General features: G+C 46.6%; 1 protein-coding gene across 2 annotated transcripts in view; it reads right to left on the reverse strand.

Annotated features, from left to right (window-relative positions):
* KDM1A (lysine demethylase 1A) overlaps positions 1-27,646 on the reverse strand; it is a 185,349-nt gene that overhangs the window by 71,482 nt on the left and 86,221 nt on the right. For both annotated transcript variants that reach the window (XM_077838122.1, XM_077838121.1), the window contains 2 exons: positions 24,601-24,743; positions 1,013-1,103 (listed from right to left, as the gene is read on the reverse strand). In XM_077838122.1, the coding sequence (XP_077694248.1) occupies positions 1,013-1,103; positions 24,601-24,743 (234 nt within the window). The remainder of the gene's footprint in view (positions 1-1,012; positions 1,104-24,600; positions 24,744-27,646) is intronic.

The following is a 27,646-nucleotide window of genomic DNA, read 5'->3' on the forward strand; positions in this document are numbered from 1 at the left end:
CACAGGGCACGACAGTAAGAACCATCAATCCTATATTTCTAGAGATTTTCTGACTAACATGCACAGTATAAACTATTACTGTCCTCTGGCAAAGCATATAGAGTGGAACCGTTGAGGGTAGGAAAGGTGCCAGAACTCTATGCGCTTTCTCTAGAGGGATAGCAGCATCACCTGTAACAGTTAATCTGCACTAAATCTTCAAGTGTTTCAATGCTGTATGTTTCCAAATGACTAAACATCTTTTTATTTACCTTAAGATATTTAAGGTGACTTTGTAAACAATTGTAAATTAATCCCATCACAAGCCATAATCTGCGATAAGCATTTCCAACAGAAGTGGTCATTACAGTGATGCTTTCAAGGAAGAGCTGGTTTGCTTTTACATATTACTTTGCACTGTCTCCATCCTCTCCACTCCATAAGTATTTACAGTCTTGTCCATGTGTGTCAGCTATTGGCACAATCATTGTTGTACCTTCTTCCAGGGGGTCCTGTTTTCTTTATACAGGCTTCTTGTACTCATCTGGAAGGTCCCTATCCCATCCATATTTAAGTCACCCTTAAACAGTCACTTCTGCCATGATGGTTACAGTGAATCAAGGCGACGTCTATATAAACTGCCTACTTTCCCTGGCCTCTGCTTACTTGTTTGTCTTTAGACTGTGAGGTTCTCAGAAGAGAAAAAGTGTCCTTCAGTGTTAGGAAAGCCCCAGCTTAATAAAATTAATATAGTTTCCCTGGGGCTTGCCTGGCACAACACAACTTCTCCTTGTGGACCAAAAAAGCATTATTATTCATTTATGAATAGTGTTGCTGCCCTCCTTATTGATAAAATCCAGATAAAATTTTGTTATTTCTCCAGGTCTAGTTCCTTTTCACATAAACATTAAATGTAATGATGGTAATCAGTTTCTGAAATCAGTTTCTCCTTTAAGTCCTAATAACTTTTTCCAGTGCATTTGTAAGAGAAGGAAGTGAAAGGAGAGTACGCATCCATGGGAGAAGGTCTGACCTTGTTAAGGAGATCTTTCAGCTCCTCTTGAGTTTTTACTATCTTCTTCCAATGTTCAATCTGTTCATCCTTCACGTGCTTCTCTTGTAATCTAGGGGTGGGGAAAGAAGCCAGAGATTATTTTAACTAGGAAATCCTAGTAAACTGCATGCTTTTCTCATCAACATCTGAGCCGTGAGTGTAAAGTAATAAAATAGAACCCAGAAAAGTGTCATTTCAATAAAGAATGGGGTGTATTCTTTAGCAACTGTACAACTCATGAAAAGAAAGCAGTTGGTTAGCTAGTAGCTAAACATAGGACAACCTACCAAAAGCCAAAGGGTAGAAATTCTTACTTGCAGGAAATGTTTCCAGACAAATAGGATTCAAATATGTGGACTTCACGCTGTATCACACCTTTGTGCTATGTCAAATATCCATTTATTTTATTAATTACTAGATCACTAATGGAAGAGGAATTTTCAAGGCAGATACTGGTTAAGGTAATATTCCTCATCCTATGTCTACAAAGCAGTACTAAAAATGTGGAAAGGGTGTGCACACAAATGCTGGACACAATATGTGCCAAGTGGCTGCAAGAAACCAAGATTTATCAAGAAGTCATCATGCCTATGTACTTTAAGAAAATCCAAACAGAATCCTTACGGGGGAAGACTCATGTAATCGCCAAGCCCAATTCCAATATTGGCCGGGAGGAAAATCAAGAAAGAGAAAACACAGCAATGGAGAAAGGATAGAAGAATGGATATTAAGAGGAAAGATAGCGCCAATACCAATGTCGCTAACAGCCAAGCAGGCGATATTGGCAAAAGAATGACTGTACCGAATCAGGTGAGGAATCTGGGCAAAACCAAGCAGAAACAATTAAGATGATACCAATGCAAGGAGCCTGGGTAACAGAATGGAGAAACTAGAACTACTGGTGCAGGAAGTGAAATTAGATATTATAGGGATAACAGAAACATGGTGGAACAGTCATCGTGACTGTAGTACAGGGATTGAAGGGTATGTGTTGTTAAGGAAACACAGAAATAAAGGTAAAGGTGGTGGAATAGCACTGTATAATAATGATGAGGGAGACTGTAAAGAAATCAGAAGTGACGGAATGGATAAAATACAGTCTGTTTGTATCCAAATCATTTTGGGGAAGAAATCTCCCAGAGGTTCCCCTGGAACAGAGCTTGATATTGGCTACAGACCCCCAGAATCCAATCTAGATATGGACAGAGACCTTTTTAAATTAAATAAATACTAAAAAATTGTGTGATTATGGGAGACTAACTTCCCAGATATAGACTGGAAGACAAGTACAACTAATAATAGTAGGGCCGAGATTTTCCAGGATGTGATAGCTGACAGACTTCTTCTCCAAAGTCGCTGAACCAACAAGTGGTGATGCCATTTTAGGCTTTGTTTACACTGGAAACTGAACGACAAAACTTTTGCTGTTCAGGGGTGTGAAAAACACAAACACATACAACCCCGAACGACAAAGTTTTGCAAACAGTGCTTTGCTGGCAGGAGTACTCTCCTGCCGACAAAGCTACTATCACTTGTTGGGAGTGGAAATCTTTTGTCGGCAGCAGAGCTCTCTCCCGCTGACAAACAGCAGCTACATTGTGCACCTTTCAGTGGCACAACAGCAGCAGCACAGCCATGTCGCTAAAAGGTGTGTAGTGTAGACAAAGCCTTAGATTTGGTATTGGTAAGTAGTGAGGAGCTCATAAAATAACTGGCTGTAGGGGACAACCTTGGTTCGAGTGATCGTGAGCTAATTCAGTTTAAACCAAATGGAAGGAGAAACAAAAATAGATCTGCAACTATTGTCCTTGATTTCAAAAGGCAAAATTAAAAAAAATTAGGTGAATTAGTTAGGGAAGTGGACTGGACTGAAGAACTCAAGGATCTGAATGTGGAGGTGGCGTGGAGTCAAAGTTACAGGAACTATCATTTGCATCCCAACCAAGGGGAAAAAATTCACAGCAAAGAGTTGAAGACCAAAGCTGGATGAGCAAGCATCTCAAACAGGTTATTAAGAGTGTCAAGCAAGAGTTAAAATTTAGCTAACAGCTAAGGCAGAAACCACAGATCAAGCACAAATGCTTCAGAGGCCCAAGGACAATGGCTTCTGTCAATAACTGATAACTCAGATATTCAAATGTCCACCCAGTAACTCAGCTTATCGGTAAGAAAGGACAATGCTGACCTCCCACAGGACACCGGACATCTGTAAGCACTCATCCTTACCCTCCCCCCCCCCCCCCCGCCTCTTCCCCTCTCCCTCTCCCCCCCCCCGCCCCCCGCAAGGTAGCCATAGATACTTGATGTAATCAGGATGACCTCTATACATATGTACTGTTCCTATTATTATCTTTGTTAAGAGCTCTCTCTTTACTTGTAACTATATCTATCTCTGTATGTACAAATAAATGCAAATGAATTAATAAGAAAATGTATATAACCGGCCATTGTGGCACCATATTTTTGAAGCTGTTTACCAGACTTCCCGGTGCCATGAATAAATCCTCCTTCAGCATTGTCTGTGCTTGCCTGATTCTTGGGGAAAAAAATCTTTTTGCCTTTGGCGCAGTGAGCAGGATGTGATCGGGAATCCTCTGAGCGTTTCTCACAACCAGGGACAGAGGTGAGGACCCTTTTACTTACCACCTCTAGAGTGCACCTTGGTTTGGGACTCCCCAAGATACCCCTTCACACCCCTTCTTAATACGAACCACATATAGGACGCACAGACAAGAGGACTGAAAGGGACTGTGTTTGTGGCCAAGTTTTTGGGGTGCAGGGATCGCTGGAGGAGAAGGCTGCATTGCCAGATACTGAGCACCAGGGCGTGTGCTGCAGCAGACTGAGTACAAGGGTGTGCTCAGTCGGTCTCCCCTGAAGCACCGCTTAAGTGGGATACAACGTTGTATAAGTTGCCCCAGGATGCATCAACGATTCCCTCTATGGGACGGGAACTCATTGGCGTGCCCCAGGGAGCACCAATGATACCCTCTGCAGGAGGGAGGCTCATTGACTGGCCCCGGGGAACATCAATGATGCCCTCTACAGGAGGGAGACTCATTGATTTTATAAAAGGGAAACTGAAAAGGTTCAAAAAACAATGGCAAAAAATGGATGAAGTGAGGGTATGAGTATGATGGACAGCGTGTTGTGGTGGTCTGGTCAAACAAAAGGAAAATTAAAGAAGGGGATTGTAATAATGTATTGCAAATATGAAAGGAAATTACAAGAAGTGGAAATACTCCAAAAGGCTCTTACAGCGGAGCTGAATCAAAAGGCAGATTTCCAACACAAGCTAAGTGAGCCTGAAGCAGAAAACAAGGTTCTAAGAGCAAAACTAAAAGAAACCAGCTCTTCTGCACGCCGTATTGTTGCTAGCATACAACAAAAGGGTAATTTCACTGACATTGGTTTAGGCAGCGATACTGATAAAGACCAAAATAAAATTAATTAAAAACACCTTGAAAAACAAATTCAGAATTGGAACCTAGCACACACGGGGGAAGATCGAGATAACTGGCCCCCTCCTCCACCTTTTAACCCAGAATTAAGTGCCAGTGCTCCCTTGGCCCCTCTCGTAGTGACCACTTGGTGGTCAGGGACAGGTGAAAACAGAGTGGCCCATAATACTTATAAGTACACTCCTCTCAGCACAGAGGAAATGAGGGGCTTACTGAAAGATCTCACTGATCTAAAGTGCAAAGACCAAAATTTAATATTCTTTTTAAAAAAAAAGCCAAATGGTTACCACCTATACGTAACATCCCAGGATCTTTACATCTTAAAAGCTAAATGCCCCAATCTATCATGGGCCAAGCCCCCTATAAAAGGATGTTTGAGCCTCTGTTAAATTTGAATCTGAAAATAATATGACCCGCGCTTCCACTGAGTTTAAGGAAGCCATCCAAGAAGCCTTGGGGAACGGAGCCGGTAATTGGGGACTAATAGTGGGCTGCGTACAAGGCAAGAACGAGCCTGCGGCTCAATATTATAAAAAAAAAAAAAAAAAAAAAATCTATTCCAGCAATGCAGGCATTGCAAACCCCAAAAAATCCTAATCAGCTGTTTCTAAAAATGTTAAAAAATGGTTTTAACTCCCACCTGCAAAAAACCCTTCATTTGTGAGTGAACCCAGGCTCTAATTATAAATCCATCTGTATGTGGGCCTCTAAATGTAAAGCCAAACAAGCTAAAAAAATAAAAAGCAAGTCTGCTCGCTGTGCTGTGGTAACGGCAAAAAATAATGTAATTTGCTATAAAAGGACAGTTACCTTTTCCGTAACTGGTGCTCTTCGAGATGTGTTGCTCATGTATATTTCACAATAGGTGTACGTGCTCACCACATGCACCGGTACCAGACGTTTTTCCCCTAGCAGTACCTGTGGGGCGGGCGGGGGGGGGGGGAGGGGGGGCGCCCACAGCTACCCCTGGAGCGGCACCTGTCTGGCGCAGTATAAGAGGAGCTGTGCACTGCCCCCACCCTCAGTTCCTTCTTGCCAGAAAACTCCGACAGAGGGAAAGGAGGGTGGGATGTAGAATAGACATAAGCAACATATCTCAAAGAATGCCAGTTACGGAAAAGGTAACTGTCTTTTCTTCCTCAAGTGATTGCTCATGTGTATTCCACAATAGGTGATTCCAAGCTATATCTGTTGGAGGTGGGTAGAAGTTCACAAGTTCCCAGGACAGAGAACAGCCCTGCCGAACCCAGCATCATCCCTGGTTTGGGGGATGATCGCTTAGTGGGAGGTGAACGTGTGAACCAAAGACCACGTGGTAGTCCTACAAATGTCCTGGATGGGGACGTGGGCCACGAAGGCAGCCGACGAAGCCCGCGCCTGAGTCAAGTGTGCCCTCACAGTGGGTGGTGGCGGGACACCTGTCAGCTCATAACGGGAGCGGATGCATCCAGAAGCTGGATATGAGTCAGCAGTGTGCCCTTGTTGCCAAGAAGGCCAATGGCATTTTGGGATGTATAAGTAGGGGCATAGCAAGCAGATCGAGGGACGTGATCGTTCCCCTCTATTCGACATTGGTGAGGCCTCATCTGGAGTACTGTGTCCAGTTTTGGGCCCCACACTACAAGAAGGATGTGGAGAAATTGGAGAGAGTCCAGCGAAGGGCAACAAAAATGATTAGGGGACTGGAACACATGAGCTATGAGGAGAGGCTGAGGGAGCTGGGATTGTTTAGCCTGCAGAAGAGAAGAATGAGGGGGGATTTGATAGCTGCTTTCAACTACCTGAAAGGGGGTTCCAAAGAGGATGGCTCTAGACTGTTCTCAATGGTAGCAGATGACAGAACGAGGAGTAATGGTCTCAAGTTGCAGGGGGGGAGGTTTAGGTTGGATATTAGGAAAAACTTTTTCACTAAGAGGGTGGTGAAACACTGGAATGCGTTACCTAGGGAGGTGGTAGAATCTCCTTCCTTAGAGGTTTTTAAGGTCAGGCTTGACAAAGCCCTGGCTGGGATGATTTAACTGGGAATTGGTCCTGCTTCGAGCAGGGGGTTGGACTAGATGACCTCCAGGGGTCCCTTCCAACCCTGATATTCTATGATTCTATGATCTGATTGGAAAGCCGCTGAATGGAAATTGGCTGGCCCCTCGCACGCTCAGCCGAGGCGACGAACACTCGCAAGGACTTTCTGAACAGCTTGGTCTGCTCGAGGTAGAAAGCCAGAGCCCACTGCACATCGAGCGTGTGGAGACAGTGCTCCTCACTGGACGCGTGAGGCTTGGGGCAGAGGACCAGTAGAAAAATGTCCTGACCCACGTAGTAGGCAGAGACCACCTTTGGGAAGAACGCGGGGTGTGGGAGGAGCTGGACCTTCTCCTTATTAAGGACCGTGTACAGCAGCTCGGAGGTCAGGGCCCTGAGCTCTGAGACTCGCCTGGCCAACGTGATTGCAATCAGGAAGGCCACCTTCCACGAGAGGTGAGACCAGGAGCACGTGGCCAGTGGTTCAAACGGGGGCCCCGTGAGACGAGCCAACACCAGGTTTAGGTCCCACTGTGGGACCAGGGGTCTAGAATATGGAAAAAGACTATCCAAACCCTTAAGGAACTGGCCAGTCACAGCATGGGAAAATACCGTGCACCAGCGGATGGAAGGCCGATATGGCTGCCAGGTACAGCTTGACTGACGAGGGCGTCAGGCCCTGGGCCCTCAGGTGGAGGAGGTAATCAAGGATAACCTGGATCAGGGTGGCCACCAGGGAGACACCCTGGTCCTCTGCCCACCTCAAGAAACGGGACCACTTCGCCAAATAAGCGCGGCAAGTGGAGGGCCGTCTACATTCCAAGAGGACGTGCTGAATCATAGAATATCAGGGTTGGAAGGGACCTCAGGAGGCCAGCTAGTCCAACTCCCTGCTCAAAGCAGGACCAATCCCCAATTAAATCATCCCAGCCAAGGCTTTGCCAAGCCTGACCTTAAAAACTTCTAAGGAAGGAGACCTAGGGAGGTGGTAGAATCTCCTTCCTTAGAAGTTTTTAAGGTCAGGCTTGACAAAGCCCTGGCTGGGATGATTTAATTGGGGATTGGTCCTGGGATGATTTAATTGGATCTCTGGTGAGGACTGGCAGGGTGCCCCCGAGCATCCCATCAAAAATGCCTTTTCCCCACCTGCTTGCACTTGGAGGACCCAGGCTGGGGGGTAGGCCAAGACTGCCTCTGAGGGCTTCTCTTATAGTCCCGCTGCTTCTTATCGGTGGCCTCATACTTCAGGAGGGCGGCCTGGGCAGGAGTCTGCTGCGGCTTGAACTTAGGTTTTGCCGGAGCTGGGACATAGAGGCCCAGAGTCTGGAGGGTCGTGCAGGAGTCTTTCATGCCATGCAGCCTTGTATCTGTCCCTGCCACAAACAGAGCTTTCCCATCAAACGGGAGATCCTGCATGCCTCACTGGACAGCCCAGAGAGCAGGAGCCATGACGCCCGTCTCATGCACACCACGGAGGCCACTGATTGTGTGGCCGTGGCATCCAAGGCTGCCTTCAGGGATGCCCTAGCGGCCGCTGCCCCTTCCTCCACTAGCGCTTTGAACTCCTTCCGATCGCGCTCCTGGAGGGAGTCCTCAAACTTGGGCAGGGAGCCCCACAGATTGAATTTGTACCTGCCCAGGAGAGCCTGATGGTTTGCCACAAGTAACTGGAAACCCGAAGACTAATATATTTTCCTTCCGAAAGAGTCCAGTCTAAGAGAGTCTTTGTTCTTTGGGGTCAAGGCTGGCTGACCCTGCTGTTCCCTGTGGTTGACCGATTCGACCACCAGGGAGTTGGGTGCCGGGTGGGTATACAAGTACTCATGCCCTTTAGTGGGTACAAAGTACTTGCGTTCTGCCTTTTCAGAGATGGGGGGCAACGAGGCCGGTGTTTACCACAGGGCATTTGAAATCTTAGCCACCCCTTCATGGAGAGGCAAGGCCACCCTACCCGGTGCCAACAGGGACAGCACGTTAAACAGGGAGTCTGAGGGCTTGATGCCACTCCTCTGCTTGGAGGTGGAGGCTTGATGCCACCCTCTTTAAGACTTCTTGGTGGACCCTGAAGTCCTCCTGCAGGGTGGAGGGGCCGCAAATCGCCTCCTCCGGGTGGGACGAGGAGGCCAGTGCAGTGCTCTGGGTGTCGTCCGGCACCAGCGGGTCGACCACCTGGTCGGACTCCGAGCACAGTGCCGAGGACGTATGTCCCACTGACTCCTTTCTTGGGGGTCTGGAGAGGGAGGCTGACGGTGCCTCCGAAGCTCCGGCCACCAAGCAGGCTCCCACCAGGGGCTGCGCCGGAGGCCACGGTGCCCACTGGTACCATTGGGCCGGCCACAACGCTCGGTGCCACTACACCTGCTGTGGCACCGTCGGGGCCAGCTGTTCAGGTTGGCTGGCCTGGCCCATCGAGGGATGGCTACGACTGGAGACCAGGTTGGCGTAAGATCCGCTGCTATCACTGGACCGGAAGGAGCAGCGGTGCCAGGATCTATGACGGCCATGGGACCGTGATCTCAACATGGAGGATCGGTACCGATGGTAACAGCTGCTCCCGAACGGCCCTGGTGGACGGACTTGCGCCGGTGAGATGCCGGCAATCGACGCCCGGGGCTGCGATGTCTTGGCGGGGACTTGGAGCGGGAAGCTGAGCGGGAACGGCATCGACAACCATGCCATGACTGACTGCGGTGCCCTCTCCAAGACAAGTATCGTTGGCGACGCCCACTGCAGTACCATCAATATTTGCTCCTTGAGGACGAGCGGTGCCGGGAGTCCCGGACGGATGGAACCCAGCCAGACAGTCTCGTCGGCATAGAGGGCGATCCACATGGACTCTGCCCCAAGCAGTCGCTGGGCGGCGTTGGGAATGTTCCCTTGACTGAGACCGGAGGCGATTGTACAGATCCCAGCGGTGGCTTGCCTCTGGAGCATGGGCCCGACATCAGCAGTGCTCCAGGCACTAGCATGGACACAATGTTCCGGGCCGCCTGCAGGGCTTCAGGCGTGGATGGTATCCGGACAGGCCTGTTCCGAAGGGGCCGAGCTACTCCGCTCAACGTGAGTCGGAGGCCTGGGGCTCGGTGGGGATCAAGGACGGTCTGACATGGGCCTAGCCTCTGTCCCAGACTTTCCTCAGTGCCACTGTGAAGAGGGAGTCTTCCTGGCCCTCTTGGTGCGCCCCGCGGAGGGGGAGTGGTGCCGATTGGTCGATGGCACCGGAGGGTCACTGCGTACTGACGCCGTGGTGCCAGGTACCAGTTCGGAGCAGCGTGTTGGAATCGGGGTCAGCGCCCACTCCATCAGGATGGCCCGGAGCCTAATATCCCTTTCTCTTTTGGTCCGAGGCTTAAACGACTTGCAAATCTTGCACCTTTCGCTGATATGGGTTTCTCCCAAACAGTGCAAATAGTCTGTGTGCGGGTCACTTCTTGGCATAGAACACCTACAAGAGCCACACAACTTAAAACTGTGGCGTGGCCCCGGCCCGGGCTCATTGACTAAACTAACTAAACAACTATCTACACGTACTAACACTGAACGAACAAACAGTTCTGGGGACGAGCTACAGCAAAGCTGGAGCAGAGCAGTTCCGACGCACATTCACTGGCAGCAAGAAGGAACTGAGGGTGGGGGGAGCACGCAGCTCTCCTTATACCGCGCCAGGCAGGCGCCACTCCAGGGGTCGCGGGGGGCGCTCCCCTCCCCACCCCCACGGGTACTTCTAGGGGAAAAACTTCCAGCACTGGTGCATGTGGAGAGCATGCATATCTATTGTGGAATAGACATGAGCAATCACTCGAAGAAGAACTGTGGGTGTCCCGGACACGCCAAAAAAAACTGCAAACGTAAAGTCCAAAAGCCTCGTCATGGCCAGCCAAATCCCCACAGTACTTCACTGTCCTTCCGACCTGGTCCTGGTCCTGCCCCTACTATCCCCCCTACCTCCCAATGTTTTGTGTGCAGGGAGACCGGGCATTGGGCAGCCAGGTGCCCAAGCCGAATAACCCTGGGTAACCAGCCCCACCCGGTGTCCCAACCAACTGCCAACCCTTACTCGCACCTGAATAAAAAGGAAATGGCCAGGCTTTTAAATGCTATGACCCACTAAGATTCAGCGGCCGCCTTGCCTGTCAGACATATGCAAACATAAACCGCTCAAGGCCACACTTACAAGCATAAATAAGGGGCCAGCCATGCACAATTCTTGTGGACACGGGAGCATCTGTTTCCATTACTGACCTCCCCCTCCTCACTACTAAACAGTATATTACTATTTCAGGGATAAGAGGTGCACAACTCACAGCTTACAAAAGCTATCCTGTTCTTGTAAAATCTAATCTATTCTTTTGGACTCAGTCTTTTTATGTAGCTCCAAATACAGGGGGGACTATTCTGGGCATAAACGCCCTCTGTGACCTTGCAGCAACTCTTAACCTCGCTCAGAGTACAGTTTCATTTACTAATAAACTTATGCGTACTCATACCATCCCCCTCCGCAATGATACGTCCCTCTCTTCTGTTGCAACTGCTAAATCTGTGGCTCTTACTTGGGGTACATCTAATCCTTTTCAAGACTTAGATTCCAGATTTCCCTCAGTGTGGACGAAAAATAAGATGTCTTGCGGTTTGGTGCCTGCTCATCTCAGCCCACTCATCCAGGTTACTGGCCAACTCCTCCACCTACCAAGCAATACCCTCTCAAATCTGAGGCCATGAACACAGTAGGTGATATTACTTACTCTCTACTTCAGCAAGGCATGCTGGTTCCCTGTTCCTCCCCCACCAACTCCCCCATCTGGCCAATTAAAAAAACCTAATGGCTCCTGGCACCTTATCATTAATTACCGTACTGTTAACCAACATGCAGACAAACTTGCTCCTGTTGTTGCCGACCCATCAGCGGCCCTCTTGGGCCTTAATCCTTTTTAATGTATATTTATTGTGTTAGACATTGCTAACGGTTCCTGGAGCCTTCCCGTGCATCCAGAATCACAGTCCTGGTTTGCATTCACCTTTGGCCCCACCCAGTACAGTTGGGCCTGCCTGCCCCAAGGATTTCACAATGCCCCCACCCTTTTTCATCAAGTTATGGCTAAGGCTCTTTCCTCAGTAAATTGGGTTGCTGGCAACTCTGTGTGTTTACAATATGTGAATAATTTACTGCTTGCATCCTCCATGGCCTCTAAATCACTCATGTGCCCTCCAACTGCTACTTCACGCCTTGGCAAATGCAAGCCTAAAAGTTAATCCTCAAAAAGCCCACGTAGCTTTACCTACGGTTCAATATCTGGGCTATACGGTCTCCCAGGACTCAAAAACCCTCACCTCAGATCATCGAATTGCAATTGCTGCAGCCCCATGACCCACAACGGTGTGTAAGCTACTAAAACTAATGGGTCTCCTAAATTTTTGCAGACAATATGTCCCATCTTTTTCCACCCTAGCACAATCTCTTAATGACCTCCTTAGAGGGGCTCAAGCCTCCTCAGACCTCATTTCTTTGTCACCAGAGCATAACCACTGCTTAACTAAACTTAAAATAGCCCTTCTTTCTGCCTCTGCACTTGGGTTCCCCCACCCCTCAGTACCATTTAAGCTTCGGACACATGTACAGGATGGCCAGGCTGTTGCCGTGCTCACTCAAAACCACAGAGACAGGCACCGCCCTGTGGCCTACTTCTCCAATCGTCTTGATTCGGTAGCTCTAGCCTTTAATCACTGTCTCCAAGCTGTGGAGGCAGCTTCTTGGACCGTAACAGTCACAGCCCCTCTCGTCTCTGGGGCCCCTCACACAATCTTTGTGCCACATGCAGTGCATAAATTCCTGAATGGGGGCCAATTTTCAAAAATCACCTCAGCCAGATGGTCCAAGTGGGAATGCACCCTTTTAAGACCACACATTACAACTGCACACTCTAATCTTTTTAATTCTGCTACCTTAATGCCAACAACAGGGGAACCCCATAAACGATCTCCTTCTAAAAATACTGTGGTCAAAGACCAAGTTGTATCTAAACAACCACTACCTTTTTCTAATTTTGTTTTGTTTTGTCAATAAATCCCAATACCACGTTAACGGCCAACCTTACACCAGCTGGGCAATTTGCAATCTGTCAGGTACGTGCCTTCGCTTGGGTCCCTTGCCACAATCTTGTTCAGCCCAAGTAGCAAAATTAATGGCCCTAATGGAAGCGTGCCTTTTGGCTAAAGATCACAATGTAACTATTTACACAGACAGCCGCTAAGCTTTCGGGGTGGTTCATAATTACTTAAAGTCCTAGACTAACAGGGGATACCTCACTTCATTTGGTACCCCTCTTAAAAATGGGGGGGTATATTGCAAATTTATTGCAATCTGAAGTGGCTGTAGTTAAAATCAAGGCACATACCAGAAACAATGACCCTCTTTCCCTTGCAAATGAAGCCACAGATGAGGCGGCCAAAAAGGCTGCCACAATGCCTCAGGACAATTTTAAAGTAGCAGCCACCCAAATTTTTGACCTGAAACAAATTTCTTTACCTGAATTGCAAGAACAATGTCCTAAAAAGAAAAAATGGATATGGATTGAGAATGCAAAATTGACAAAACAATACCTGGGTTACAAAGGACCAACAGTTTGTGGCTTCAAGAGCAATTATATCTCACCTTTGTGATCTCTACCACCTGCCAACACATCCAAACCCAAAAAGCTATGCTGCACCACATAAAGGGAAAGTGGTGGTGGCCCAAAATGATAGCGGACATAGAATCATAGAATATCAGGGTTGGAAGGGACCCCAGAAGGTCATCTAGTCCAACCCCCTGCTCAAAGCAGGACCAATTCCCAGTTAAATCATCCCAGCCAGGGCTTTGTCAAGCCTGACCTTAAAAACCTCTAAGGAGATTCCACCACCTCCCTAGGTAACGCATTCCAGTGTTTCACCACCCTCTTAGTGAAAAAGTTTTTCCTAATATCCAATCTAAACCTCCCCCACTGCAACTTGAGACCATTACTCCTCGTTCTGTCATCTGCTACCATTGAGAACAGTCTAGAGCCATCCTCTTTGGAACCCCCTTTCAGGTAGTTGAAAGCAGCTATCAAATCCCCCCTCATTCTTCTCTTCTGCAGGCTAAACAATCCCAGCTCCCTCAGCCTCTCCTCATAAGTCATGTGTTCCAGACCCCTAATCATTTTTGTTGCCCTTCGCTGGACTCTCTCCAATTTCTCCACATCCTTCTTGTAGTGTGGGGCCCAAAACTGGACACAGTACTCCAGATGAGGCCTCACCAATGTCGAATAGAGGGGAACGATCACGTCCCTCGATCTGCTCGCTATGCCCCTACTTATACATCCCAAAATGCCATTGGCCTTCTTGGCAACAAGGGCACACTGCTGACTCATATCCAGCTTCTCATCCACTGTCACCCCTAGGTCCTTTTCCGCAGAACTGCTGCCTAGCCATTCGGCCCCTAGTCTGTAGCGGTGCATTGGATTCTTCCGTCCTAAGTGCAGGACCCTGCACTTATCCTTATTGAACCTCATCAGATTTCTTTTGGCCCAATCCTCCAATTTGTCTAGGTCCCTACCTATCCCTATCCCTACCTGCCACCGTATCTACCACTCCCCCTAGTTTAGTATCATCCGCAAATTTGCTGAGAGTGCAATCTACACCATCCTCCAGATCATTTATGAAGATATTGAACAAAACCGGCCCCAGGACCGACCCCTGGGGCACTCCACTTGACACCGGCTGCCAACTAGACATGGAGCCATTGATCACTACCCGTTGAGCCCAACAATCTAGCCAGCATAAGTGACTATGCCTTGTATGCGCTAAATGTAATGAAGGCAAAAAGCTTAAAATAGCCATGAGACATCAGCCTCGACCCACGGGCCCTATGCAAAAAATTCAAATTGATTTTATAGTTCCCTTGCTACCTACCAAAGGAAAAAAAAATATTGCTTGGTTCTAATTAATCACTTTACTCAATGGATTGAAGCCTTCCCCACCTCTAAGAATGATGCAGGAACAGTGGCCAATTGCCAACGAATTTTGCCCCCGATGTGGCCTACCCTGTTCAATAGACTCAGCTCAAGGAACGCATTTTACAGGACGACTCATGAAGGAGGTCTGCGCTGCCCTAAGCATCAAACAGAAATTCCACTGTCCATACCGCCCTGAGAGTTCTGGACTGGTAGAATGAGCAAACCAAACTTTAAAAAAAACCCACAAAGGCTTTACTATCTCAAGGAACCAACTGGGTAGCACAACTACCCACTGCCCTTCTTTCTATGAGGGCAAGCCCTACAGCCAGCACAGGAATTTTGCCCTTCAAACTCATTACTGGAATGACCATGTCGCTGAGCGAAGGATGTGTAGTCCCGGCTCCCCTCCCCCGGTCTCTGACACTGTACGGGAATATATCAAACATTTAAATTAAGTCTTACAACCCCTAAAACTAACTGTCCAAGATCGACAAGCAGCCCAGGACCCTCCAGAAACCCTGTCTTGGGCGGACATGCAGGAGGGAGATCACGTTATGGTAAGGACACATAATCCCAGGGTACTTCAGCGAAAATACTCCGGCCTGCACATGGTATTGGCCCATACAAATACCTCGGTGAAAGTGCAAGGAATCTCAACATGGGTCCATAAAACCAGAATTAAAATGTATAAATGAATTCATTCTGTTTATATTGTATCCTTTTAGGTAACAAATGTGGCTCCCCATGTTCATCTTCCTGGCAAACATACCTGACGCAGGCTCCTGGGACCCGCCCTTGGTACACGTTACACAAAATACCTGTTTAATAGCTGGTCAGTATGTGCAACTCCCTGCAGGAGGCAGCGGCAAATGGGTAAAGAAACCAGACACTTGGCTTACCCCCAGACAGGACCACCCGGGACCTATCGTGGTTACAAGCTCGCCCCCATAAGGATCCTGGGACCAAGGTCCCAATCCAACTACCACAGCCCGGGAGCAGCCTTCGGCTCCCTCCCTGCATCTCACCAAATATGGACTGTAAATGGATATTTAGCCTCGTGGGATGTGCGTCCACACATATAGGTTTCAGAGTAACAGCCCTGTTAGTCTGCATTCGCAAAAAGAAAAGGTTTCAGAGTAGCAGCCGTGTTAGTCTGTATTCGCAAAAAGAAAAGGAGTACTTGTGGCACCTTAGAGACTAACCAATTTATTTGAGCATGAGCTTTCGTGAGCTACAGCTCACTTCATCAGATGCATACCGTGGAAACTGCAGCAGACTTTATATATACACAGAGAATATGAAACAATACCTCCTCCCACCCCACTGTCCTGCTGGTAATAGCTTATCTAAAGTAATCTTCAGGTTAGGCCATTTCCAGCACAAATCCAGGTTTTCTCACCCTCCACCCCCCCACACAAATTCACTCTCCTGCTGGTGATAGCCCATCCAAAGTGACAACTCTTTACACAATGTGCATGATAATGAAGTTAGGCCATTTCCTGCACAAATCCAGGTTCTCTCACTCCCTCACCCCCCTCCAAAAACCCACCCCCATACACACACAAACTCACTCTCCTGCTGGTAATAGCTCATCCAAACTGACACTCTCCAAGTTTAAATCCAAGAAAAGGAGTACTTGTGGCACCTTAGAGACTAACCAATTTATTTGAGCATAAGCTTTCGTGAGCTACAGCTCACTTCATCGGATGCATACTGTGGAAAGTGTAGAAGATCTTTTTATACACACAAAGCATGAAAAAACACCTCTCCCCACCCCACTCTCCTGCTGGTAATAGGTTATCTAAAGTGACCACTCTCCTTACAATATGTATGATAATCAAGGTGGGCCATTTCCAGCACAAATCCAGCATTTAACAAGAACGTCGGGGGGTGGGGGGGGTAGGAAAAAACAAGGGGAAATAGGTTACCTTGCATAATGACTTAGCCACTCCCAGTCTCTATTCAAGCCTAAGTTAATTGTATCCAATTTGCAAATGAATTCCAATTCAGCAGTTTCTCGCTGGAGTCTGGATTTGAAGTTTTTTTGTTGTAATATCGCAACTTTCATGTCTGTAATTGCGTGACCAGAGAGATTGAAGTGTTCTCCGACTGGTTTATGAATGTTATAATTCTTGACATCTGATTTGTGTCCATTTATTTTTTTACGTAGAGACTGTCCAGTTTGACCAATGTACATGGCAGAGGGGCATTGCTGGCACATGATGGCATATATCACATTGGTGGATGTGCAGGTGAACGAGCCTCTGATAGTGTGGCTGATGTTATTAGTCCCTGTGATGGTGTCCCCTGAATAGATATGTGGGCACAGTTGGCAACGGGCTTTGTTGCAAGGATAGATTCCTGGGTCAGTGGTTCTGTTGTGTGGTATGTGGTTGCTGGTGAGTATTTGCTTCAGGTTGGGAGGCTGTCTGTAGGCAAGGACTGGCCTGTCTCCCAAGATTTGTGAGAGTGTTGGGTCATCCTTTAGGATAGGTTGTAGATCCTTAATAATGCGTTGGAGTGGTTTTAGTTGGGGGCTGAAGGTGACGGCTAGTGGCGTTCTGTTATTTTCTTTGTTAGGCCTGTCCTGTAGTAGGTGACTTCTGGGAACTCTTCTGGCTCTATCAATCTGTTTCTTCACTTCCGCAGGTGGGTATTGTAGTTGTAAGAATGCTTGATAGAGACCTTGCAGGTGTTTGTCTGTCTGAGGGGTTGGAGCAAATGCGGTTGTATCGCAGAGCTTGGCTGTAGACGATGGATCGTGTTGTGTGGTCAGGGTAATAGCTGGAGGCACGTAGATAGGAATAGCGGTCAGTAGGTTTCCGGTATAGGCTGGTGTTTATGTGACCATTGTTTATTAGCACTGTAGTGTCCAGGAAGTGGATCTTTTGCGTGGACTGGACCAGGCTGAGGTTGATGGTGGGATGGAAATTGTTGAAATCATGGTGGAATTCCCCAAGGGAAAAGAAGCCACACCACATACCACACAACAGAACTACTAACCCAGGAACCTATCCTTGCAACAAAGCCCGTTGCCAACTGTGCCCACGTATCTATTCAGGGGACACCATCACAGGGCCTAATAACATCAGCCACACTATCAGAGGCTCGTTCACCTGCACATCCACCAATGTGATATATGCCATCATGTGCCAGCAATGCCCCTCTGCCATGGACATTGGTCAAACTGGACAGTCTCTACGTAAAAGAATAAATGGACACAAATCAAATGTTAAGAATTATAACATTCATAAACCAGTCGGAGAACACTTCAATCTCTCTGGTCACGCAATTACAGACATGAAAGTTGCGATATTACAACAAAAAAACTTCAAATCCAGACTCCAGCGAGAAACTGTTGAATTGGAATTCATTTGCAAATTGGATACAATTAACTTAGGCTTGAATAGAGACTGGGAGTGGCTAAGTCATTATGCAAGGTAACCTATTTCCCCTTGTTTTTTCCTACCCCTCCGCCCCCCTCAGACGTTCTTGTTAAACGCTGGATTTGTGCTGGAAATGGCCCACCTTGATTATCATACATATTGTAAGGAGAGTGGTCACTTTAGATAAGCTATTACCAGCAGGAGAGTGGGTTTGTGTGTGTGGGGGTGTGTGTGAGAGAAAACCTAGATTTGTGCTGGAAATGGCCCAACTTGATTATCATACACATTGTAAGGAGAGTGATCACTTTAGATAAGCTATTACCAGCAGGAGAGTGGGGTGGGGGGAGGTATTTTTTCATGCTTTGTGTGTATAAAAAGATCTTCTACACTTTCTCAGTATGCATCCGATGAAGTAAGCTGTAGCTCACGAAAGCTTATGCTCAAATAAATTGGTTAGTCTCTAAGGTGCCACAAGTACTCCTTTTCTTTTCACACATATAGGGCCTCCAATTCCAGGGTGCCCAACCATAAAATGTTGGGAAAAGAACCAAGAGACAAATAATCATAGACTTTAAGGTCAGAAGGGACCATTATGATAGTCTAGTCTGACCTCCTGCACAACGCAGGCCACAGAAGCTCACCCACCCACTCCTGGAACAAACCCCTAACCTATGTCTGAGCTATCGAAGTCCTCAAATCGTGGTTTAAAGACTTTGAGGTGCAGAGAATCCTCCAGCAAGTGATCCATGCCCCACGCTGCAGAGGAAGGCGAAAAACCCGCAGGGCCTCTGCCAATCTGCCCTGGAGGAAAATTCCTTCCCGACCCCAAATATGGCGATCAGCTAAACCCTGAGCATGTGGGCCAGACTCACCAGCCAGACACCCAAGAAATAATTCTCTGTAGCAACTCAGATGTCACCCCACCTAACATCCCATCATAGGCCATTGGGCATATCTATCGCTAATAGTTGAAGATAAATTAACTACCAAAATTAGGCTATCCCATCATATCATCCCCTCCATAAACTTATCGAGCTTAGTGTGACAGACTGCCAATTTAAGGGCACTCCACTAAAACGAACTATTCTATTTCAAGGGCCTCGGATGGATCGGTTAAAATTCACAACATTTATGAGGCTGCTAATAGGTTGGGAGAGTATCGATGGGAATGTGTGTGGGAGGATTGGGTAGTTTTCAGGAATATGACAGTGTTTGTAAATGCAGGACATTCCTCCTCTGCTGTGGGAACCTAGGATGGAGGGACACTACTGTCAGGAACAGTGTGTGCACCCGGTTAAATGTTTGCATTTTACTAATATACATTGTTACAGTCTAAACACTTGTGGATTCTCCCTGCTTACTGTCTGTCCGACATTGGATTCTACCCCCCTGGACGGCATTATTCAAGTAGGCCCCAACAACACACTTTTGCATAATTCTTATGGTTTCTGTTCAAGTTAAATATGATTTGTCCAGTTTTTCGGCACCCTTGTAAAACGTATCTTCAGACCTCCCCAGCTCCCTGCGATGGCTTCAGGGCCAGCTACAGGTTCTAATGCACCAATATGTTATTCAAGCCCGTACAGCCAAAAGACAAAAACGCAGCATGTTAGGTGACATTGGAGGATTTTTTGAAAGCTCCAGTTCCATACTAAATACTCTTAATTTGAATTCTGAAAAGTCATACAATTCTTGGGTCAAAGGCCAAACCACCCAAGCCCTTAAGCATTCTAACACTGGGTTATCTTATACTCTAACTGCAATTAATGTAGTCATAAAGGATTTCTACAAAATCATTTAAAAAAACCCTCAAATGCTATAGTCAACCTGGCTAAGTCACAAGCTAAAGGTCATGCTTGTGATATGCTAGCTCGTGATCTGTTTAACACTGCAAAAGAAGACATGTTAAATGTATGCCTGGGTTTTCCCCCGTCCCATACCCTTTCCTCCCCTACCCTTTCCCACATTGCAGGCATTTCTACTCAACTAACAGTAGCCTCTTTACTTCCTCCAGACTCACCCTTCTCCTTTAATTTCCTTCGTGTACCCTTCTGTCATCCCTACCCATGTGTTTCCTTCTTCTTTCCATTTTAAGTCTATAAAATATGTAACTAACAATATAGTGTACAAAGTAGGGCTATCCGGATACCTGGCACCATCCCCCGGTGACGCTACACTGATGACAACCTCAAACTGTTGTACAGAAACGGACAGTTACACTGTGTGTTCCTGTTCTACCCTTTGTCCTTTAACCTTGTCCTCTTCTGTGGTTGTGGATGTCCTTCCTCTTGCAGATGGTGAAATTGCTGTACAAGTATCCTCTACTCAGTGGTGTTTCATCACCGCTGCATCTTATTACATGTATGGACCACTACAGTGCCAGACAAACACTTCCATGTGCCTGCAAATTACTGACTCATTTACCCTAGGTGATGTAGGTGGGTAGAAAGTTGGCTAGATTATCGGGCTCAACGGGCAGTGATCAATGTCTCCATGTCTAGTTGGCAGCCGGTATCAAGTGGAGTGCCCTAAGTGTCGGTCCTGGGGCTGGTTTTGTTCAATATCTTCATAAATGATCTGGAGGATGGTGTGGATTGCACTCTCAGCAAATTTGCGGATGATACTAAACTAGGGGGAGTGGTAGATACGGTGGCAGGTAGGGATAGGGATAGGTAGGGACCTAGACAAATTGGAGGATTGGGCCAAAAGAAATCTGATGAGGTTCAATAAGGATAAGTGCAGGGTCCTGCACTTAGGACGGAAGAATCCCATGCACCGCTACAGACTAGGGGCCGAATGGCTAGGCAGCAGTTCTGCGGAAAAGGACCTAGGGATGACAGTGGACGAGAAGCTGGATATGAGTCAACAGTGCGCCCTTGTTGCCAAGAAGGTCAATGGCATTTTGGGATGTATAAGTAGGGCATAGCCGGCAGATCGAGGGACATGATCGTTCCCCTCTATTCGACATTGGTGAGGCCTCATCTGGAGTACTGTGTCCAGTTTTGGGCCCCACACTACAAGAAGGATGTGGAGAAATTGGAGAGAGTCCAGCGAAGGGCAACAAAAATGATTAGGGGACTGGAACACATGAGCTATGAGGAGAGGCTGAGGGAGCTGGGATTGTTTAGCCTGCAGAAGAGAAGAATGAGGGGGGATTTGATAGCTGCTTTCAACTACCTGAGAGGTGGCTCCAAAGAGGATGGTTCTAGACTATTCTCAGTGGTATAAGATGACAGGACAAGGAGTAATGGTCTCAAGTTGCAGTGGGGGAGGTTTAGGTTGGATATTAGGAAAAACTTTTTCACTAGGAGGGTGGTGAAACACTGGAATGCGTTACCTAGGGAGGTGGTAGAATCTCCTTCCTTAGAAGTTTTTAAGGTCAGGCTTGACAAAGCTCTGGCTGGGACGATTTAATTGGGAATTGGTCCTGCTTTGAGCAGGGGGTTGGACTAGATGACCTCCTGAGGTCCCTTCCAACCCTGATATTCTATGATTCTATGTGCACCTCCCCGACTGTGTGTTCGCGGGAATGACAACGGCTCCTCGGTGGTATAACAACCTATACCTGGACAATATACTGGTTCAACTGGCCAAGGAGCTACTTCTCAAAGTAGTCCTGGCTGCTGCGTCTACCACCGTTCATAACTACGTCACCGAAGGTCACACTGAAGTCCAGCTCTCCAATCAAACCATCACCTGACTAAAAAATCCTGTTCATAATGCATCCTACAGCCCCATCTCCCAGTGGGCCACTGTCCAAACAACAGCTGCTGCTGCTCCTATATTTGTGTTACTAACCTCTCGTCATGTGTGGGTACTTTAGACACACACTTAAAAATCTTACTATGTTTCCTACCTTTACCCCCTTCCCCCAATTCCCCTCTCCCTTCCCCCTTGGGCAACCCTAAAACAGATCATGTATATCGAAGTATTAACTTTATCTCACCTAAAAGTTTGATATGTCAACAGGAGGGAATTGTCAAGCAAGAGTTAAAATTTAGCTAACAGCTAAGGCAGAAACCACAGATCAAGCAGAAATGCTTCAGAGGCCCAAGCACAATGGCTTCTGTCAATACATGATAACTCAGATATTCAAATGTCCACCCAGTAACTCAGTTTATCGGTAAGGAAGGACAATGCTGACCACCCCCAGGACCCCCAGATATCTGTGAGCACTCATCCCTACCCCCCCACCCAGCCTCTTCCCCCCGCTAGGTAGCCATAGATACTCGATGTAATCAGGATGACCTCTATACATATTGTGGCAAACTGCCGGCACTACTTTGATGGGTCTCGTGCTCTCTCTTCTTGGGAAGGGCTCAGGGCACTGTTTCTCGCCCCTGAACTGGGGTATTAACTGCCCCACTAGTGTCTTAGGGGAGGGGAGTGGAGAGGGAGGGACCCAGGCCCGCCCTCCACTCTGGGTCCCAGCCAAGGGACCCTAGGGATAGTGGTAAACCGCTTGAACTAGAGGTTCCTTCCCCTGGGCTACTTCCCTTTCCTGCCCTTCAGCTTGTGGGGCTTCCTGCCCCCCCTCTGCACAAACCAGATGTCCCTTTACCTAGGGTCTTGGTCTTCTTAGCCCACCACAGCATTTCTCCAAACTCTCCTCTGCTTCAACTCCTCCAAACTGCTCTCTGCTCCAACACCAATCCACTCTGCTTCAACTCCTTTCCTTGTATGATTGAAGCAGGGGGGTTGTATCAGGTGACTGGCTTCAGGTGCTCTAATCTATAGCAAACTTTCTTCCCTCTACAGGGTATAAAGCTCCCTTCTAACACTCTCCTGCTGCCGTCTGGCCATGCTGTATCACAGTATGTACTGTTCCTATTATTATCTTTGTTAAGAGTTTTCTTTTTACTTGCAACAATGTACAAATAAATGCAAATGAATTAATAAGAGAATGTATATAACTGGCCAATGTGGCACCATATTTTTGAAGCTGTTTACCAGTCTTCCCAGTGCCGTGAATAAATCCTCCTTCAGTACTGTTTGTGCTTGCCTGATTCTTGGGGAAAAGAATCTTTTTGCCTAACAAGAGAAAGCAGAAAGCCTACAAGGAATGGAAGAAGGGATGGATCACCAAGGAAAGCTACGTCTTGGAAGTCAGTAAGTGCAAGGAAAAAGTGAGATCTACGAAAAAACAAGCAGAGTTGGACCTTGCAAAGGAAAAGAAAACCATTAGTAAAAGGTTCTATAGCCATATAAATAAGAAGAAAACAAGGAAAGAAGTGGGACCACTACTCACTGTGGTGGTGGTGATGAAAGAATCTAGGCATGGACCAACACCTAAATGAATACTTTGCTTCAGTTTTTAATACGGGTAATCATAGCATCACAGGACTGGAAGGAACCTCGAGTGGTCATCTAGTCCAGTCCCTTGCACTTATGGCAGGACTAAGTATTATTTTAGACCATGCCTGGCAAGCGTTTGTCTAACCTGCTCTTAAAAAGCTCCAGTGACGGAGATTCTGCAACCTCCCTGGGCAATTTATTTGAGTACTTTGCCCTGACAATTAGCAAGTTTTTCCTAATGTCCAACCTAAAGTGCACTTGCTGCAATTTAAGCCCATTGATTCTTGTCCTATTCTTAGAGGTTAAGGAGAACAATTTTTCTCCCTCCTCCTCCTTGTAAAAAACTTTTATGTATTTGAAAACTGTGATCATGTGATCACTTTGTAATTGTACTCTCTGCCATTATCTAAATTATTGATGAAGATACTGAACAGAACTGGATCCAGAACTGATCCCTGCAAGACCCCACTCGATATGCCCTTCCAGCTTCACTGTGAAACATTGATAACTGGTTGGAAAACCGTTTCCAGAGAAGTTATGCACCCACCTTTTGATAGTTCCATCTAAGCTATATTCCCTACTTTGGTGTTTATGAGACAGCCACGTGAGACAGTATTAATAGCCTTACTAAAATAAAGATACACCACCTCTACCACTTTCCCCCTATCTACAAGGCTTGTTACCCTGTCAAAGGAAGCCATTAGGTTGGTTTGACATGATTTGTTCTTGACTGTTACTTATCACCATATTATCTTCTAGGTGTTTGTAAACTGACTGCTTGATTATTTGCTCTTTCTGGGTACTGAAGTTAAGCTGACTGGTCTGTAATTCCCTGGGTTGTCTTTATTCCCCTTTTTATAGACTGGCATTATATCTGTCTATTAGTCCTCTGGAATTTCCCCCATCTTCCATGATTTTTCAAAGGTAAGTTTATGGATGGGATGATGAAACTGCCTACAATGTCATGTAGCCAATCTACGACTGCCAGTTGCAAATATCTTCAATGGCCGGTGATGCAACACTAGACGGGGCGGGCTCTGAGTTACTGCAGAGGATTCTTTCCCAGGTGTCTGGCTGCTGTGTCTTGCCAAAATGCTCAGGGTCCATATTTGGGATTGGGAAGGAATTTTCCCCCCAGTTAGATTGGCAGAGACCCTGTGAGTTTTTCATCTTCCTCTGCAGCATGGGGCACAGATCACTTGTAAGTTTAAACTAGTGTAAATGGTAGATTCTCTGTAATTTGAAGTCTTTAAATCATTATTTGAGGACTTCAGTAACTCAGCCAGAGGTTAGGGATCTATTACAGGAGTGGGTGGGCGAGGTTCTATCGCTTGTGATGTGCAGGAGAGATCAGACTAGATGATCATGATGGTCCCTTCTGGCCTTAAAGTCTATGAGACTATTAATTTCTATCAGCAAAGCATGAGGTCACTTACTGTATGACAACCTCCAGAGCCTGTCCTAGGGAGACTGGCTTGTTATTGAGGACATTGAAGTCCAGCTGATGACTGAGATAGGAGGTGGCCTCCAGCAAACGGTTGAATTCCTGCTCCACCATTTCATCTTTCTCTTTAGGAACCTGAAAGTCAAAGAACAGATTTGTCTCTGTAAATTAAAAAAAAAAAAAACAAACACCAAACCTCCAGATACGAATACTTAATTAAGGAGGAACTTAACAGGTGTGGAGTGGAGGCTGGTAAAATTAAGAAGTCCAGAAAGACTTCAGAACCATGAAGCTTAGACTTCCTTTTCCATTGTGGTGCTAATTCCACTACAAGATATGTTTTTAATTCAGTAACACAAGTTGCCTCCAATCCTTCCCCCTCAAAATGTGAGCAGTGTATATAGCAATGAAGTAATATGCAAAAGAGCAAGGTAGAGCACAGACGTGTAATGTTACACTGGTGTTGATAGAATCATTACTTTACTGCCCTGTGTCATACACTTTAAAAAAAGATATAGTAAACAAAAAGAAGCTGAGGGCGGCACCTGTAAGTTTTGAAGTCTTAAATTCTTCAAAATGATCAGACAAGAAAAGTATGCAAGGTATTTAGGGATAATCTGCCAAGTTCCTCTCTCTTTCTCACCTCTGAATTGGTAAACAGGCAACTAGAATTGTTCACTGGGCTCCCCCATGACTGCAAAACACAAGTCAGTAGAAAAAGGCTTCCTCAACTAAAGGTTGAAGTTAAACACCTGAGGTCCAATGGCTTACCTGTGGGCCATGTGTACATGCTTTCGGATGTCAGAAAGGTGCACCCTGGCTCTACTGAGCTGTTTGCCACCTTCCGATGAGGCTTTGTGCACATCAAGCCTTCAGCGAGGGCGTGAGGTATGCTGATCAGGCAGAAGGAAGGTACTACATAGGTGGAAGCTTGGCTACAAATGGCGCAAGCAGTGCCCCCTGGCAACCTCATCTATTCCTGGATGAAGTAGGGGTATTGCTGGTAGTTAGATAAGTTTTTCAATCTTACTGTGTAGTAGGGGAGCATTTCTTTAAACACTTTTGGTGTTGCTACTGTGACACCGCTGAACCTTCAACACAGCACTACATAGAGCCACAATAGTTCTACTAGGTCAGTGTTTGAGGCCTCCCTCATCCCACTGGATGGCAACCCCTATGTCAAGTGCACAGCAGCACAGTCCAGCTGTTAAGTGTAGCAGCTGCAGGTCTGACCAGTGGTTACTGTTGCTGGAGATGTGGGGAGGGGCCAGCAGGGATATGCATTGTGGAGCCTTTTCCTGAGCTCTGAGAACATGGGAGGAGCTCTAAGGAGCTTCAGCTGTCCTGACCCTGATAAGAGAGAGTGAGGGAATTAGGGCAAAAAAACCCTAGGAGTCTGAGCACAAAGAAAAAAAGGGGGTGAGAACACATGAGGGGGCAGGGACAAATAGGTCAAAGAAAAAGAGGAGAGAAAACAGCAAGCACCATAAAGGAAGGCAGATTGGCAGAGATAAAGTGTCAGAAATAGCATGTGTCAGGCTTACAGGAGAGTCCTCTCTGGAGGCAAGGGACAGACACAGGGCTACTTTCTCCAGGAGACAATTCGACAGGGTGAGGGGCATCCTCCTACTACTTATCCCTGGCCCTGTAAATCCTAGATGTGACCACTGCACTGCAGAGTGCCTCTCCTAAAAACCTCTCAAAAGCTGCTTCCTCAGGAAGGCTGCGACAACTCCCAAGCAGCTCTGGGTGGTGAATTGCAACTTGTCTCCTGTGTATATACTAAAGGTGAGGGTTAATCAAAATGTCTTGTACAGAATAGAGAGTAGCAGATTTCATACCCTTCCAACTGGACTGAGACAGGCTTTAATCTCAGTTGCTGATGATGACAGGGAAGATGGAGACACAAACTGAGGAAGTTCATAGTGAAGTGGGTGCCTGCACTTTGGCTCCAGTACTAGTCGGGAGGCATATTTAAAGGGACACTGTCAAGGCTGTAGGTCCAACATGAGACCTACGTATTTCCTTTCAGTTTGCGTAGTCAGTGTAAATTTTTTTCTCCCCTAAAACGGTTCAAAGTTATCTGCCCAACATTCATGAGCAACCCAACAACAAGAAGTCAATGTGAATGTACCACTGAAGGAAAAAAAGTGTTCAGCAACAAATTATTTCAATTTTAAACTCAGGGATTATTATAAACAGTAAAAAAAGGGATTTTAAAAAATTATAAGTGATACCTTGACAGTGTCCTTTTAACCATTGCAGCAGAAAGAGAAATAAATAATAAATAGCCCGATAGCTGTTTCAAGGTAAATTTTGTACAATAGGGTAAAATCAAAACAAGGTTTAAAGCATTGCAGAAGCAGCTAATCATCACTTACATTTTTAGCAGTGGCAACAACCAAAAAAACAAAACAAAAACACAGATTGTGGTAAGTCTCAGAAAAGAGAAAACCAAGAGTGAACATAAGAATGAAACAGCTTCCAGCAGGTCCTATGTGCATTTAGGGTGAAACAAGGCTAAAGAAACGGCACAGACAAATAATACAAATGGAAAACAGAAAGCGCACATGATGTTGAAGAATCACACCATGCCTGAGCAAGCAAATTTAAACAGTCCTGTCCTTTTGCTGCATTTCTATACCTATCGTGTCTTCTCAGTGTAGTCAATTTCAGTGTATGCAACATCTGTGGAACAATGCAGCACTGTGGAAGCAAAGGTACTATCAAATACATGCTGTCAGTCTGGCTTTGAATGAATTGAGCAGATGATGGTGGTAGGAAAAAATGAGAATTCTATTTATACTGTACACAAATATTCTGACAAGCTGCAGAGAAAATAAACTCAGGCAAAGTAAGGACTGAATGGGATTTGGAAAGCTAGTTTGAGCATGACTAGTTTAAGTAACATTAGTGCCAGACTGACAGACCTGGAGATTGAAGTACTCTGCTCAGCCACAGAGCAGTTACAGCTCAGGGATCAGCAGCTTCCCTTATACAGTGGCAGCAGTTCTTTGAAGGCAGACAGGTATACCCAT

This window comes from Eretmochelys imbricata, chromosome 19 (assembly GCF_965152235.1).
Source record: "Eretmochelys imbricata isolate rEreImb1 chromosome 19, rEreImb1.hap1, whole genome shotgun sequence".
In the NCBI taxonomy this organism is placed as follows: Eukaryota; Metazoa; Chordata; order Testudines; family Cheloniidae; genus Eretmochelys; species Eretmochelys imbricata.